At 34.2% G+C, this 16,635-nt stretch overlaps 2 protein-coding genes across 6 annotated transcripts; one reads left to right on the top strand and one right to left on the bottom strand.

Annotated features, from left to right (window-relative positions):
- The first annotated feature begins 367 nt into the window (after positions 1-367).
- Positions 368-3,801, top strand: LOC132067595 (SAGA-associated factor 29 homolog A-like). 2 transcript variants are annotated; one of them, XM_059460868.1, is made up of 5 exons: positions 368-1,319; positions 1,574-1,650; positions 3,251-3,357; positions 3,479-3,564; positions 3,658-3,801. In XM_059460868.1, the coding sequence occupies exons 1-5, from the start codon at positions 1,201-1,203 to the stop codon at positions 3,713-3,715; spliced, it is 447 nt and encodes a 148-aa protein (XP_059316851.1). In that variant the 5' UTR covers positions 368-1,200; the 3' UTR covers positions 3,716-3,801. The 2 variants fall into 2 exon arrangements, with proteins under 2 accessions (XP_059316851.1, XP_059316850.1); XM_059460867.1 differs by having other exon boundaries at positions 3,248-3,357.
- A 3,551-nt stretch (positions 3,802-7,352) lies between these two features.
- On the bottom strand, positions 7,353-12,467 carry LOC132067594 (uncharacterized). Of its 4 annotated transcripts, XR_009417184.1 has the most exons (3): positions 11,565-12,467; positions 9,642-9,710; positions 7,390-7,897 (listed from the first exon to the last, which is right to left on the bottom strand). XR_009417184.1 is itself a non-coding variant. In XM_059460866.1 (2 exons), exons 1-2 carry the CDS (start codon positions 11,573-11,575, stop codon positions 7,567-7,569), a joined length of 342 nt encoding a protein of 113 aa, XP_059316849.1. In that variant the 5' UTR covers positions 11,576-12,465; the 3' UTR covers positions 7,391-7,566. The 4 variants fall into 4 exon arrangements, 2 of the variants coding, with proteins under 2 accessions (XP_059316849.1, XP_059316848.1); XR_009417183.1 differs by having other exon boundaries at positions 7,353-9,710; XM_059460866.1 differs by lacking the exon at positions 9,642-9,710 and having other exon boundaries at positions 7,391-7,897; positions 11,565-12,465.
- Positions 12,468-16,635: the final 4,168 nt, after the last annotated feature.

Below are 16,635 nucleotides of genomic sequence, written 5' to 3'. Positions count from 1 at the left end.
TAAGTCTAATGGTCGTCCTGTGGATACTTGTTAAATACTATTTTTAATTGTCTTCCCTTTCTACTCGAATCTATCTATTCCAGATCAATTATTTTTCTAGACATGCACTGCATTGCCGAATCTGATGAAAGATCAAGAAGATAAAAAAAATCCTAGAAAACCAAGAGGTACAAGATTGAAATTCAAGAGCAAGAATTTCCAAGAAGCTCAAGTTTGAAGATTATTTTCTTCCAAGAATGGGAATTCTTGTTTCTTGAGCCATTTTCAAAATAAGTTTCTTGTTTTTTGATTTATATTATAGTAAGATTTGATTCCCTATCATTAGTAGGATCTTTATCCTAGCTCTTGGTTTGCCCAAGATAAATTTAACTTATTTAAATTAGAGTTAATGAAGAAAGTGAAAAGCTTTACAATAATTCTGTTAGTATCATTTGTATTTGAGTTAAAAGTTCTATGCACTGAAAAAAAGGAAGTTATCCAATCAGGTCACTTATTAGGTAATGCTATGAGAAATGGTAATTAATGGCCTGCTTAAATCCTTTGTATTTACTCCACTTTGTGAAGAAAGTAAAAACTCTTAAGTGATAATTTGATGTATATTGGTCTTGTATTGATAGTTTTTATGGAAATGCCAGTAACCATTACATGAGCTTAAGAGTTATTAAGACAAGTAAATATCAACACCGAAGTGGTAAAATTAGAGTCTGGCAGTCTGATTTCAATGCCGACGTAAGTTTGTGATAAGCAATAATGCTAAAGTTATTTGCTTTATAGGATGATCAAGCATTCTGATGCTGCAGTTGGATATGCTAAGTTTTAAGCAAATCCAACCAATCTATTGAAAGACGATGTTATTTTAGCTAACTAAAATAAGTCTTTTAACGATTACTAAGGCCAAGAACCTAAGATCGAGAGGTTCTAGGTATTAATGTCACTGATTTTTCTACCAAATTGAGGATATAAAAAGAAAATCATCTCCAACAAAGAATTGAAGAATCCTCATAAATTCGAGTTTGCGTGATTTCCCTAAAATTCAAAAGTAAGGTAATCAAACTAGGCACTTGACACGATACTAAATTTCCATTGACTATGACTATCGGAAAAAATGAACCTTTACCGGCGAAGATCATTGACCTGTTTGAACTTTGAAGTAGAAACTCGCATGTGACATGTATCTAACTAGACTTGTAGTGTAATATTATGGCACTTACCTTTCCTTGTGCAGCTCCAGAAGCGGTTGAGAAACCAGGTGACAATTCCCTATCAAAACTTAAGATGTTATACACTCAAGCCAAAGAGCTTTCCGAAAGTGAGATGAGGTATTTATCTTTGCACCGTTTCTTCACTTTGGAGGATGTTTAAGAGCGTGTCTTGTGATTTTTGACTCAGCTTTTTATGCCGTCCAAATGGAGCTACCTGGTGTTATTTTTATGCAACTCTTTATTTGACAGTTTAGACTTCAGAAACTCTATTATGTTTGTTCTTACATGTTACATTTCATTTTGATACTTGCTGTATTTTCATTTTCAAACTTGAAATAATTTCTTTCTCCCTTCTGGCCCTTTGGTTGTAGTATCTCCAACCAGTTGTTAGGCCAGCTGGATGCAATAATCCCTGCAGGAGGTGCTGGGCAACAACGAAGAAGGATAGGTGTGTGTACAACTGATTAACATAACAATCATTAAATTTCTACTTTTACGCTCTTTAAAATTAATACCTAGCTACTTCCTCCGAATAAAAAAGAGTGTCCACTTTGCCATTTGCACACCCCTTAAGAAAATACTAACTCCTGGACAAAAATAGGTAATTTGACAAAATTGCCCATAATTAAATAGGTATTGGGATTTGTTACATAGCACATAATAGAGGCAAATCTGGAAAGATAAGGTCAATTCTTTCTTGATTTAATTAGTGGACACTCTTTTTGACCCTACAACAAAAGGCTAAGTGGACACTCTTTTTGATCCGGAGGGAGTATTTGATTTCTGGATTTTGGTTTCTTGTTGTTCTACACAAACAGTACCTCACCCATATACTCTTGAAGTACTTTTAAGTTTTTTATGTGCCTGCCTCCTCTAAAGAACGTGAATAGTAGTTATACCCTAACTTGAGGTCTATGATAAGTCGAGCTTTAGAAAGGACTGGCAGAATACTTAGGTATGTTGAAGAAAATACAAAATTTATCTTGGCTGCTAATTTGATGACGGAGCTTTTTGTCTTGCAGTGTTATTAGCCTTTTTTGGGTAGTGTAGATCCAGCAGAAGTACACAGTAGCTAACTTCTAATGACATTCCTGGAAAGCATTTTGCTTTAAGGCAAAAATGGTTCCAAACTTCTCTAACTTCCCAATATATAAGAAGTTGGTCTATCAAATGGTAAAAAGATGAGATGTAATAAAAGGAGGGTAAGAACGAGATGAATATCAGCTTGGTGGATAGCCCAAATGCTTTGGCTATGTGCATAATCTGGCACATGGGGAAAGGAAAAAAAGAAAACCTTGAAAAGCAAATTATCGTTGAGCCTATGCAAGAAATATCTATTCTGTGAAATTAAAAAAAAAAAAAAAGACTTATTCTTTTGCTATAATCTAAGCTGCGTGGATTCTCATTTTTGTTGCCGTACACGTCTCGACACAGTACGGGTGCGGGATTCGTCTGGGATTTGGGCAAATCGCATCGGATACTTTGACTAAAGTCCATGGACAAATTTTTTTTGGTGTGGGCGCGGGGGGGGGGGGGGGGGGCGGGATTGAGATTTTAATTTCTCAAAATAAAAGGTATTACAGATTTAAGGCATGGGAAATGGCATACATTAAATCCTTTTTAGCTTTTCCTCTTGGTGAATATTTGGCATTTATAAATGTTTTCTTTCTCATATAAAAGAGGGATAATTTCTAAATTAATTATTAACATGTTTATGTTTCAACAATTAATTTATGTTTTTTAACGCCCATCTTGGATAATGAAAAATTGAATTCTACAACATACATATAAAATTTCCACAGAATCTCTCTCAAAATTTAGCCGAATCCCAAAGACCCGTATCCATACCTGGATCCGTACCTCCGAATCTTAAAATGTAGATTTTGTCCAATCCGACACTCGGATCCGCATCCGTGTCGGATACCCGCACACGAGTCCAAGCAACTTAGGCTATAATTATTATAAATAGACTCAATTCTATTTATGATCTTCAATTTTAATTGCTTTTACCTTGGTTAATGCATTTGGACTAGCATGGATGACAGAAGGCAACGAGCAGAAAAAGAAGAGGATGAAAGGTGACTCCGACATTCCAAGGCTCTCTCCTTCCGTGCGAAATCAGCAGGATTTCTTTGCTAGCCTGAAGGGTGAACAAGTATGGCTCCGTTTCATGGAAGTGAATCATTCCTTTCAATGTTTCATAAAATCGTGCAAGCACCTTATTTGCTTTTGTTGTGGGCTTGTGGCAATAACATGGTTAAACTTTTTATCGCTAGGTGGCTGCTAGAGTCGCGCAAGAAGATGGTGAAAAGGATGAGTGGGTCATTGTTAAAGTTACTCATTATGACAAAGAATCAAGGAAGTAAGTTTTGTGACAGAGCTTCATAGCGAGAAAATAATCCAGACTGGATTCATTTACATATATTTTGTGTTAGCATTGTCTATCTCTATGCAGATTTGAAGTTCTAGATGAGGAGCCAGGCGATGATGAGGAAGGCGGTGGCCAGAGGTAGCCTTACAATTGTCTTTGGACATCTATTGATTGTTTTTGCCTATTTACATTTTGATTGTGTGCTTTCCTTTTGATTGTTTGTGCATTAGACTTGTTTATTAAACCGAGATTCATCTCGTTCAGAAAATGCTACACCATATAAAAAGGACAATAAGCTCACTTTGAACTGCATTTTGTGGTTTATAGGGGTAAGTGTTAGCACCAAAGTGATTCGATGTCGACAGCCTAGACAAAATATGTGAATCAGGGAAAAGTACCATTTGAACTATGAGGAAAGATAATATAGCTGTCATGCAAAATGTACCCAAGAATTATCTTCTTCCTTTCAGTTGCTTATTCACTTCTCAACCTTACACAAGCAGCACAGACAAGTAACAGGGTTGAATTAGTACCTTGTATATAGCACATCGAAGGTTTGTGTTTTACTTCAAATAGGTAAAGAAAAGGTCATTAATTTCCTTCATTCAATATCAATGTTAATGCAAAAATCAGTGTTTTCACTTTTCAACTAAGAAACACAAGCACGGAGTAAGAAGCCTTTACGAAGAAGACTTTGAAATGTTGCATTTGAAAGAGTGACTATCAAAATACCACGAGTTCTGCGATAATTGTTTTATGCTTACAAAAATAAGTCAATTTCTTTTTAAATCTAGTCTCTAACAACACATGCATGTACATATGCAATGCGCCCAGCTGAATGGCCGATATACTCTACCTCAAAAGTAAAAAAAAAAAAAAAAGATTTAGAAATACGAAATTAAGCATACAGATTCACTCGAGGCAAGAAAGGTACACTTAATAAAAAAATAAAAAAATCAAACATAATTGAAGAAGAAAAAGCTTTTCACAACAAGCCCAACTGAAAGAAAATCTACTGTAACCCAAAACATGCAAAGAAAAAACTTGTGAGGACAAATATTAGCAATCATTCACCCAGCTCAACCAACAGCGAAAATCCAAAAAAGCAAAGAGAAATTTACCAAAAAAAAGAACAACCAACTGAGAGCTAATATACTATTACCCAAAACATTTCCCAAAATAAAATAAAATATAATAATAAGTACTATAAAATTAGTATTTATTTCCAAATCAAGCAAACAGCAAAACTTACAAAATTCACAATGCTAGCAAGAGTCTTGGAAGCGGAAGGTGAAAGATAACTTTTTTGTTTTTGTTATGAGGGTGGAACCTTGAGGAGAAAAAGAAAAAGAGTGTCGCTGCTTTTGGTATCAAATTGATGGAAAATAGTATAGTGAGGTCTACATAGAAAGGGAAAGAAAGAAAACAGTAAAGCTAGGGCTCAAATTTAGTCTCCATCGTTGTTTGATAGGGAGAGCTCGGAACAGAGACATGAAAGAACCGAAGAATTAAGTTCCAGAAGAAATGGGGAGGAACTGAAATAAGTGGAATAAGAATGTGGGATTCACATATTAGATGACCGTAATACCCTTCGTCGTACCCATGACTCACTCTTATTATATAGTTAAAAAAAAAAAAACTAGATAGTTCGCTCGGGCTGAGCATGTTATTCACTTTAGTTAGCCAGTCTTTAAGATTTGTATTTTGAAAATAGTTTTTTAAAACATTCTAATTGTTATTTTATATAGTAACAGATACAAAATATATTTTATGTACCGTCACTTTAGTTATAATTAGAAAATGGAGTTTAAAAATTAAAAACATATGATATGGAATTAATAGCCTGTTTGGCCAAGCTTATATTTCCCCCAAAAGTACTTATTTTTCCAATAAGTGCTTATTTTAAAAAAGTTAAGGTGTTTGGCTAAGCTTTTGGGAGAAAATAAGTGCTTTTGGAGAGTAGCAGAACAGTTTTTTAGAAGCTAAAAAAAATAGCTTTTGCCCAAAGTATTTTTTTGAAAAGTACTTTTGAGAAAAATACACATAGAAACACTTTTTAAAAGCTTGGGCAAACACCAATTACTACTCAAAAGTACTTTTTAAATTAATTGGTCAAACACACACTGCTTTTAGCCAAATTTTTTTTTTTTGAAAAGTACTTTTGAAAAAAGTACTTTTTAAAATAAGCTGTTTTTAGAAGCTTAGCCAAACAGGCTATAAGTCTTTGAGATGGAAAGAGTCGGACTTTTTCTTATTGTCATGACAATGAAAGTTGTTCATCGATGTGAAAAAGAAAATTAGTAAGAATATGAGGGAAAATTAATATTTTGATTCTAGATTTTTTTCTTATAAATTCTTTAATATCTTATATTTATACCAACAGGTTGATATCCATCTCGATTAGCTCACTGTTCAGATCCAAACATAAGAACCATTGTTGTATCTATTGGATTTTTTAAAAGCAGAACTAATAAAATATTTTTATTAAATTAATTAAAAAATATATTGTAATTTTTTATATTAACAATTATAGATTAAAAGAATTGTTACAAAGAAATCAAAATTAGAAAGATATATGTTATGTTGTAAATCACCAAATTTTAATTCCGAAATGAAAATATAAAGTAATACATTTTATAAAGGGAAAAGGGTCAAAAATACCCCTCTACTTTGGAAAAAGGGCTAAAAATATCCTCCGAACTTATTTTGGGTCAAAAATACCCCTCTCATCCTTAAAGTTTTCAAATATACCTGTTTTGATGGAAATTATCTAAAATAACCGGAATTATTTTTTAAACCCGCCCATCATTCAAACCCGACCCAACTAAATAATAACCCACAAGATCCCCCTTATTCCCTCAAACTTCAAACCTACGTATCGGGGGAATAAGGGGATCTTGTGGGTAATTATTTAGTTGGGTCGGGTTTGAATGATGGAGCGGGTTTAAAAAATGATTTGAGTTATTTTGGGATAATTTCCGTCAAGAGTCAGTATATTTGAAAACTTTAAGGATGAGAGGGGTATTTTTGACCCAAAATAAGTTCGGAGGATATTTTTAGCCCTTTTTCCAAAGTAGAGGGGTATTTTTGACCTTTTTCCCTTTTATAAATGTAAAGAAACAATAATCAGAGAATGCAAAGGAGAGTAAAATAAGTAAAGTATTGACAAAGAAGGAAAACAGGGATAAAAGTCACTCCCTCCCTTCACTTTTAATTGTCCATGTTAACATATCGAGAGAAAGAATTTTTTGTTCTTATTATTAATTTTACAAAATTAAATATACCTTCTAACGTTAATGTTAATGCAAGAAAGTTTCATCTGTTTTAAACCATTTTCTTTTGAACATATGATAGAAGTCTTTCAATGGAAGTTGTTCATTGATGGGAAAAAGAAAATTAGTTTGAATATGAGGGAAAATTAATATTTTTGATTCTAGATTTTCCTTAATGAAATATAGAGTGTTACAAAATGTAAAACCGAATAATGGAACAAAGAAGGAGCAGTGGAAAAATGAAGAAGTGAAGCAAAAAAGCCATTCAATAATATAAAGTGTACTGTGTACACTATACGTGTCTTTATAGAAAGGTTATACACATGGTATGAAAAGATTGAGGATAGAAAAGGTAATGAAGAACTTGAAAGTATTCTTAAGACATCAGTTGTAAAAATTTTAATGCATGTGTTCGTCCCTCTGTATGACTACCTGTGCTGCGCACGGGGCCCAACATGAGAAAGACCTGAATTAGACAATTTAATTCTATGTCAAAATGTACACTTTAGAAAAACTTGTAAGACATCTAATTTACCGAGAATCATCTTAAAGATATTATATCGGATTCCGGATCAATTTTTTTTATCTTATAAAATACTTCAAAACCAACACCGATAAAGGGAGAAACAATTTAAAATGTCATAGTTCTCGAGGAACTTTTGACAATATTAGCTTCTCACTTTTTTTTTTTTTTTTTTGGTTAAACACAATTTTATTAATCTTAAGTAACTTCAGAGGAAGTAGCATGTGCATTTGCACTATTAGTAGCAGCACTATTATTATTATTATTATTAGTAGCCGCAGCCATTACACAAACGTTACCAAAACTACTTAGTTTGTTACACCAATAAACAGGAAATGTCTTTGTAGTAGTTGTTCCTTCCCAGTCTGCCTGGACTGCTTCTGATATAGTAGTAGATGGATTATCCATAGTAGCTAGAGTATTATATATTGCTAGCTTCATTACTTCTTGCGCCAAAAGATGTGCAACTTGGCTTCCTTGCCGAAAGCAATGCCTGACCAGTGGATTCTGCAACTTCTTCAATAGAGACCTGCAAACATCAATTTATAGCTTGGTAAATAGGTAGCGGTGATTGCAATAAATGTAGTACCTCAGTAGAATTAGTTTCAATCTCAGTAAGCGTGAGATTTTTTTATTTTGCCAGGAGAAAACCATCTTGGAGTGCCATTAATTCTGCCTGTTTGTGGGAGATAGCATGGACTTTTTTGCAGTATCCCACTATCCAGTCACCGTTGGAGTTTATAATTACTCCCCAATTGCAGCAGTAGACCTGTTCTTAAAAGCACCGTCAATATTTAGTTTAAAAATCCCTGGGTGTGGGTGGATCCATTTGATATGGATAGTATCAGAACAGTCAGTTCTGGGAGTTTTGTTAGTAGTTATACATTTTAATGATATTATACGTACCTAGATAAAAAAACCAAAGCTCTTGAAATCAAATCACTCTGTCAGTAGAAGAAATATAAGAAATGGATACCATGAAACCATAAGAACCCTTGAGAATTCCTCCTTACAGCTACATTATCACCTTTTGGCTTACGTGTAATACACATGTATTTTGGCAGATAAAGATTTTTAGCAGATGCAAAACTTCATTTGTACCATCTCGTAAACTACAACCATTTTGAAGTCACAAATCACCTTATAGACTGCAGATCAAAATTTTCAAACTAATCATAGTATCACTACGGAATCCATTATTTTTATGACTATGGAGAGTAAGGCCTACGTAGAAACTGCTTATTCATTCTTTATATTATATAATGAATTTGGATCTCCGAAGCAATTTTTCTTTATCACTGATAATAATTCCTATCGAAACTTCTAATTTTCTTGGTACAGAAAGTTTACGCTATCCACTTTACTATTGCAGTAAATCTAACCATCTCTGAATCCCTCTTGAGTTAAAGTTTCTTATTTCCTTGGTCCATCCAATGACCAAGAAGCGATGTTGATAGGTTCATTCATAGCCAACTGGCGTAGAAGGTCAAGAAGGAATTGTGAGTCGATAGTCAGAGCAAGCTCAATCAAAAAAGGAAAAAATTGCATCCCTAACTGATAGTTAGCGAATAACTTCAGCTTTTAGTTTATTATTACACAAAGAAAGATGCGATTTACTGCACAGCTGCATGGCCTTGACATATTCAACAGATTCCGAGGTAATATTCAGCTCACATATGGCCTGGCCATACGTGCACTCATACACCTATTATGATGATTTTTAAATTATGAACTGTGAACAAATTTCAATGATGAGAACTCTTCAACAATATCTGCAATTTGAGGGATTATATTTATAGTTCTTTTTATCCAGTTAGGATTTTTTTTAAAAATTGTTGATTCTATACCTGATTATATGTAGCATTCAGACTCAATTAATCCTTCAATAGAAGGCCTACTTAAACATTCTTATACACCACTTCCATACTGAGAATTTTCCATCTCGATCAAACAAAAAATGATTAGGCATCGTATGTTAAGAAACTAGTTAAGGAACTACTGAAAATTGTATTTAGTTTTAAACATAAACTGCAGAAAACCTCATAAAAAATTGTTATTTTATTTCAGAATAGGCGAGCAAAGCTATGCATGCACATGAGACCTGAAGTGTAACTTGTTATAATAAGCTTTCTAGTTTCATCATCATACAAATTAGACTAATCTATCAAGCTTTATCCAATTTATAGCGTTGAGTGCACAATCATTAGTGCTACTAATGAGAAGAAAAATCCCGTATTGTAATAAAGAGATGGGACATAGTTCAAATAGAAGACCTAATATGACATATCATTTTCTCATACTTCTCACCAGAAACATCAGCACTCTAGATAACCTAACCTGGTCTTCAGCACAAAAGTTAACGTGTTAGAACCAACCCTGAAACTCTTGTTATCTCATAGACCAATATGTAAGCGAAGTAACTAAAGATAGATTACTCAGGAAAACTATTCAGATATGCAACGTGGAATATGTTTCAGTAAGTCCCTCAATGGACTTTGTCACAACGTCTGCAGATCATTACAGTTCAGTATGTACAGGGAAAAAATATTAGCTTTTCAGAAGATAATATAAGAACTATATACCTATTGAGCTTGACAGAACCACAGAGCATTTAATTATGACAATAAAGATAACTGTACATACTGAAACAAAATTTCTTTCCCTCCTCAAGAGGAAAGAACTAAGAAAAAACAAAATCCAATAGAAGAGCAATACTTATCAGACTCCAGATTGTTGAATAGTCACACGAACGGACAACGCCACAACACAGAGCAAAAAATTAAAATAAGGAAGATGAAACAAAACAAAGTATCAACAGTATCAGTATTAGACAATCACAAACAAAAAGCTGGTGAACGGTGAAATTTTATAGCAACAAATAAAGCAGTCATAGACCTGCAACTGAGAAATCAAGACAAAAAGGAATTATTTCTTGCTTATCTTTGGTTTTTTAGGGGAGTACAAAGCGGATATTTTTTAATCTCTCTAAAACTGATGTTGATGCTACATCAGAAACCATAAACTTCATACACAATAGAGGGATATGATAGAGTTTTTTTTTTTTTTTAATAATGAATGGAGTTACAACTTTCATCGTACTGTGCTCTCCAAAGAGCAACTCTTCTCAAAATCTCACTCAAAAGGTAATGAGTCATTGCCCTTCTCCGACCCTGACTGCCCAACCTGCTCTAATCCTCTGAGCTACAGGCCCCACCCCGTCTCCACTGTATCTGTTCCCGGGAGTACCCTAAAAAAAAGGAACCTTTCCTCTCCCCAGCCATTTCGGGTTAAGAAGATGTGAAAGCGCGTTTATCTCTATAAGAAGGGTGCGTTCCACCAATAATGTAATGTTAATGAAGTAAATAAAATCATATATACCTCTCATAAGAAATCTAAAATCATGAAAGCCGGGACTAAATAAAACAACAAATAATGTTACTATAACTTTTGAAGACCAAAGCAGGTTTTTTTAATAGTAAATTACAGTTCCCCCATCCATCCCGATTGAAGAATAGATAGCATTCAATTGATCGGACAGTATCAAGTAGGAGGATTTGAGGAAACACTGGGCTATAAACCACATATGAAAATACTAATGTTTCCTTCCAGAAATAGATGTGTTGAGATTTCCGCAGATCTTAAGATGGACATAAGTTTGATCATGGTTGAGTTTAGTTTAAGTTGGACTAAGTTATTTTGTGTTGAGATTTCCGCAGATCTTAAGATGGACATAAGTTTGATCATGGTTGAGTTTAGTTTAAGTTGGACTAAGTTATTTTTTCTTATGCTATTAAAGTCGTATGGAATTTTAATTCAGATTGGATACCCTATGTCAGAATCCTTTCTCTTTTCTCTTTGTTGACTGTTGAAGTTCATCTAAATGGTTAGAAGGCACGAATCCTTATACTGAGGGTTCAAAGTTCAAACAGTGTATTTGGCCTTTCCCTTTTCATCTTTAGTTTTGTGTCTTTTTGTGAGTGACAAAGCATTGATGATCCCGTGTTTAAGTGAATCTCTTTACAATGTGGGACTTAATATCTGTAAGAGTTTTGAAATATTTCTGTGGCTTCTATACAGAATAAAAGGTTCAATACCTCGTGACTGAAAATCCTATAAGGCTATCAGAAGGTTTCATAAATATGGACAATGGAATTCGAGAAGGAAGAGGGAAAATACCCAAAGCCAGGAATAATTACCTGTTGCTCATGAACACGGCAAAGCTACCCGCATCGATATTGAAAAATCTGAAAAATTAGGAGAGCTGTGGAAGAGCGAGTTGATTCCAGAAAGTAACGGATACGAAGGAGAAAGCTGAGATTATACGTATGACAATCTGCCCTCAAATTAGCAATATATTACTGAAATGCCATTGGTCGTCCCTTGCTTCACTCTTAGGACATCTACTAGTTCAGTTTAGTTGCTCTTCTAAAAATTAATTAATTAGTAGGCACATATTCATATCTTATAATTTGAGAACTACGCTCTAGGGTGATTTTTTGTTTTCTTGTTAACTGGTCATAACTGGAAACCATTTAATTAGTGAACTTCTCTGATGAAATAGAGATCAGTGATATAATCATATTGACAAAGCGTATACTTCTAAAAGAATGCATTTTGAGCAATAGTATAGGAAAATAAAAATGCGAGTTTCATTGTAAAGAAGCCTTCGCCAGAATCAAGTAAAAAGAAAATTGAAATCAAAAGCTTATAATTAAGTTTCTGAATTATTGTTTATCCCCAAGTTCTATGAGGCAAATTTCAACTATGAGCAATACCTGAAAGCAAAATTTGTCGTATTTATTCTTTATTCTTTTGTAGATATTGTAATGTGATGAACTTTTGGGCAAAATTGAAAGACAAACATACCTGTAATTAGAACACCTAGCTGAGAAGATGAAGAGAATTGAAATAGTAGTTTGAAGAAAAATAATATCATGCAAGGACGCAAAATAATAGTAGACTGATTAAGGACGTAAAAGAGAAATGAACAAACAATTTTGATTAAGCAGAAAAATATTGACAACAACAATGAATTTAAGCCATAAGATTGGTAAATTTGAAGAGAACCGGAAAAAAATTAGGGAAAAATTGAGATAAAAGCTGACCTAAATTCGCAACACCCAGATGAGAAAGACGAAGAGAACTCAAAGACCCGTCCTCGAAAATCTAGAGCAAAGAGTATTCTGTTGACATGGAAGAGTCGATGGGTCTTTCTGTTAAACTGATTCTTCTAGAATTGATGAAGTGATCGAGAGAACCCCTACATGTGATTTTTTTTTGTGGGTGAAAAGACTTTTTTGCCCTTGCTCGTCCTTGTTGGTCCTTCTCAACTCCCATTTCTATATTAGTAGAGATAATAAATATATAAGTAGAGGAAACTTTATCGAATTTTAATAAAAAATGATTAGGCATGTAGATAGACCTAGCCTCACTTGGCGTTGATCATGACCCAAAATGGGTTGTGACACATAACTAAAGAATTCATTGGAAATATACCAAATAATTACTATCTTATAACATGAGAATACCCACTTTTACAACAAAATTGTTTGCAATTTCCTTTTAGAGGCCGACTTATATTACAACAACAACAATATATCTAGTGGAATCCCACAATGTGAGGTTTGAGGAGGGTAATGTGTACGCAGACCTTACCCCTTTCGAAAAATCTCGGCTCAAGAGAAAACATGACAAAGAAAATGTCAGATAAGGACAAGCATATTCAAATTCAGTATGGAAATCAAAATAACGAAAGCAAAAAAACCATGATAAAACAGTATGAAAAAAGAAACATTAGCTACCGCAGATAAATAAAATAATCGAAGTATAAGAAACAATATACAGTAGTAGGCTGACCTATATTATATTCAATAAATTATTGGGGAAAGAACGTCGCTGCCTCTGAAAATATGTAACGACCAGCTTGGTTGATATGCGTGCGTTGACCATTCGACCCTTGCTAGTACTTTCCCGAGGTTAGGAATGAGCGGACCTAAATAACTTAGGGTGTGTCTTATATTGTGTTTTGTGACTCATAAGTGACTATGTGTTGTATTTTTAACTTGGTTTGTTGTTGGCTTGTGTTCATAGGGCCTTAGAATGATTTTGAGAGGCTAAGTATAAAAATGTGAAAAAATTCATGCTCACTGCCTAAAATCCACCGCTGCAGCGGAAGGATTTACGCTGCCACGGTACCGCTGCAGCGAGGAGGGGTCCCGCTGTAGCGAATGGCCCGCTGCAGCGAGGCCGGTGCAGCGGTCTTCATTAAGTTAGAAACCCGGTTTAAATACCTTATTTCGACCCCACTCCTCACATAATCCCAAAAACAGTTCCCAAGAGCATAGAGGTGACTTTTTAAGGCTAGGGCACTATTCTCCATCAAAGGTAAATCTTAATCACTAACTTTCTTCGCATAATGTTCTTATTCGATTCTTGTTTAAATCAAAGGACTTTTAGTGGGAATTGAAGGGTAGAACACAAATACTAAGGAAACCCTAGAATATTAATGGGTATTTTTTATTGTTGTTTAATGTTGTTTAATTATCTAAGAGTAGAGATTATCACTTTATAGCATGAGAACTTGATATTCAATGATGGAAATTGATTGTTGCGACCTAAGGTTCCAATAAAAATGGGAACTTTGGCTAAAAACAGATTTGTAGGGTTGAAATGATTAAAGAACTCATTAATCGATTCAGTATGATGCTTGAGACTAGCATTAGGATGATTATGACCCTAAGGATAATTAACCCATTTGATTAAGGGTAGAATTGGTGGGGTTGTCATCCCTAATTTGTTATTGTTAAGTTGATGATCCTTTACTTACTGAGAATTCTAATTCTAGACTTTGAACATTCCAAAGCTTTGAGGAAAGGAAAAGTTATTGCGGAGTAATTGCATTGTTCCAGTTTGGCTTCGACGTAGGTTACGGTTTACTTGAGTTAGACTTTGCTTAGTTGATTGTATATGTCGTAGAATCTATGGGAGAAAGCATGTCTAGGACTTCGGACATGGAGTTTGGGTGATTGTTGTTAGTTGTATCCATTGTTGAGGTTGATAAACTCGAATTGTATTCTTGAGACCGTTGCAAGGAAGGTGTTCGTGTATACCCTTAAGAGACTGATTGAGATAGCTTCACATTACATTGTCATTGAGCTGATTATTTTGTGGGTCTTATTGTGACTTGTGTTATTTGATTATACTTCGTTGATGTTGACTTGATACGAGTTCTTAGTCATTCCTTGTGATTTGATTATGAGGCGTTGTTGATGATGATTGAGATGAAACATATACATCTTTTAAGGCACATTTAGCAGGGGGTGACGATGCAGCCTAATGTGAGCTCGTGGTTCGAGGTTCGTTCCGAAACGAGCGGTACATGGACACTATGGGTCCCCTGCAGGTCATGGCTATTTGTGGAAACATTACCATTTAGCATGTGTGTACAAATATGTGACAGAGCGGGAACTTTATTATTTATTCTACTTTTTTGGCTTGAGCATTGGTGTTTCATTGTTGATATCTGGTGACTTATTCTGAAAGTAGATTATTTGAGGATATTATTCGTGATACACATTTGTTGTGCCTGTCTGCCTATTTCATTTATTTTATGTATGTATGTATGTATGCATGATACTAATCTTAGTCGGCCTATGATACCTACTAATACGTGTTGTTTGTCCTGACCTACATCTACTGCACTTTTTTTGTGAGTGCAGATTTTGAGCCTGATACGTCTTCCAGACCTCGCATCTAGTTGAGGTTGTTCGATTACCAAGATCAGAGGGTGAGCTCCTATCCATGCCATGCCGCCTGAAGATCTTTCTTATTTCAGATGTCTATTTTCATCCCAGATATTATGTTATTTTTAGACAGTATCTCTTCTTTAGACATTGTTGGTTAGGGTCCTTGTATGTGAACTTTTATATTTTGGGGATGTAATAGCTAGATTTCCACACTTGCTATTTAATTTATTTTATTGCCAAATATTTTATTCCATTAATCGTGAACAATGTTTTATAATCGGTTTAAGTAATTGAAATTGGCTTGATAATGGGTTAAGGGATTGGTTCGCCTATTATAGGACTAGTGTGGGTGCCACTCACGTCTGCTTGGGACGTGACATTACACTTTAGTTCTTTTCTTTTCTTTCACTATATATCATTAATAAGAAAATAATTCTATTATGGTGGTACTTTGAACTTCTCAATTGAATGATATATACATATTAAACTTTTACCACAGGAAGGAGAGAGGAATGAGAAAAAGATAAGTGCCTTGGTTTAAAATAAGGTGCATTTTCCACCTTTGCACGACTAATTTTTTTTTATTTAAGACTAAAGTGTTTTAATGGATTCAATGAGAACTTTGAATTGTAAATTAGTACCTGTCTAGAATCCTAACACGACAATGCATACATTTAAAAGGAAAAACTGCCTACAATTTCTTATAATAAATTTAACTATGTTTTGTTGATTAAAAAATTGATTAAAAATTTCCCCATATTCAAATTGCAATACGATATGGATCGCAGTTCATCGTATATACTAACTTACTTTATCCGGGGACAAGATATTTGAAATCAGTGTTTTAAAAAGCGGGGGCGTAAGACGGGGCATTTTACATATGTCTCGGCGAGGCGTAAGTCCCGAGGCACGGGGCGTAAGCCCCATGGGTATTATATATATATATATATATATATATATATATATATATATTTTTTTTTTTTTTCTCGGCGAGGCGTAAGTCCCGAGAGACACGGGCGTAAGCGCCATGAGTATTATATATATATATATATATATATATATATATATATATATATATATATATAGCCTTTAAGTATAGACACATATACAAAAAATTCGGTGTTGCCTTATTTTTCATACTTCTTGTCTTTTACTTCATATAGTAACATTAGTATTTATATTAGTGAGGATCAATTCAAGTCAATAAGATATTAGCCATGTGCTCTAAAGACATTAACTAGGATGTTATTGTAAAAATTTTATTTAATAATATGAAGATTTGAATAGTTTAGTTCTATATATTTTGTACTTCTTTTTACAATCTTCAATATTATAAAGGCCAAAGTCATAGATGGACCATCAAACTTGTCGATTTTCCATCTAACCCCAACCGAAATGTTGATCATCGAACCCCAACATAAGATAAAATGTGCCATTTGAACCCCTCGTGCCAGCTGGGCACACGCGTGAAGCTCACTTGCTGTGACATGGAAAAATAGACCGGTGACATGGAGCCATGTCA

The sequence above is a fragment of the Lycium ferocissimum genome, chromosome 8, assembly GCF_029784015.1.
Source record: "Lycium ferocissimum isolate CSIRO_LF1 chromosome 8, AGI_CSIRO_Lferr_CH_V1, whole genome shotgun sequence".
Lineage (NCBI taxonomy): Eukaryota > Viridiplantae > Streptophyta > Magnoliopsida > Solanales > Solanaceae > Lycium > Lycium ferocissimum.
The sequence above is the reverse complement of the archived record's forward strand: the minus strand, read 5'-3'. Positions and strand labels throughout refer to the sequence as shown.

Excerpts from the sequence above, each read along its gene's own strand:
- LOC132067595 (XM_059460867.1), top strand. The coding sequence starts at position 1,201 with ATGGCACTTACCTTTCCTTGTGCAGCTCCAGAAGCGGTTGAGAAACCA. Across the intron at positions 3,358-3,478 it reads CTAGCCTGAAGGGTGAACAA|GTGGCTGCTAGAGTCGCGCA; the intron begins GTATGGCTCCGT and ends TTTTATCGCTAG. Across the intron at positions 3,565-3,657 it reads TATGACAAAGAATCAAGGAA|ATTTGAAGTTCTAGATGAGG; the intron begins GTAAGTTTTGTG and ends ATCTCTATGCAG.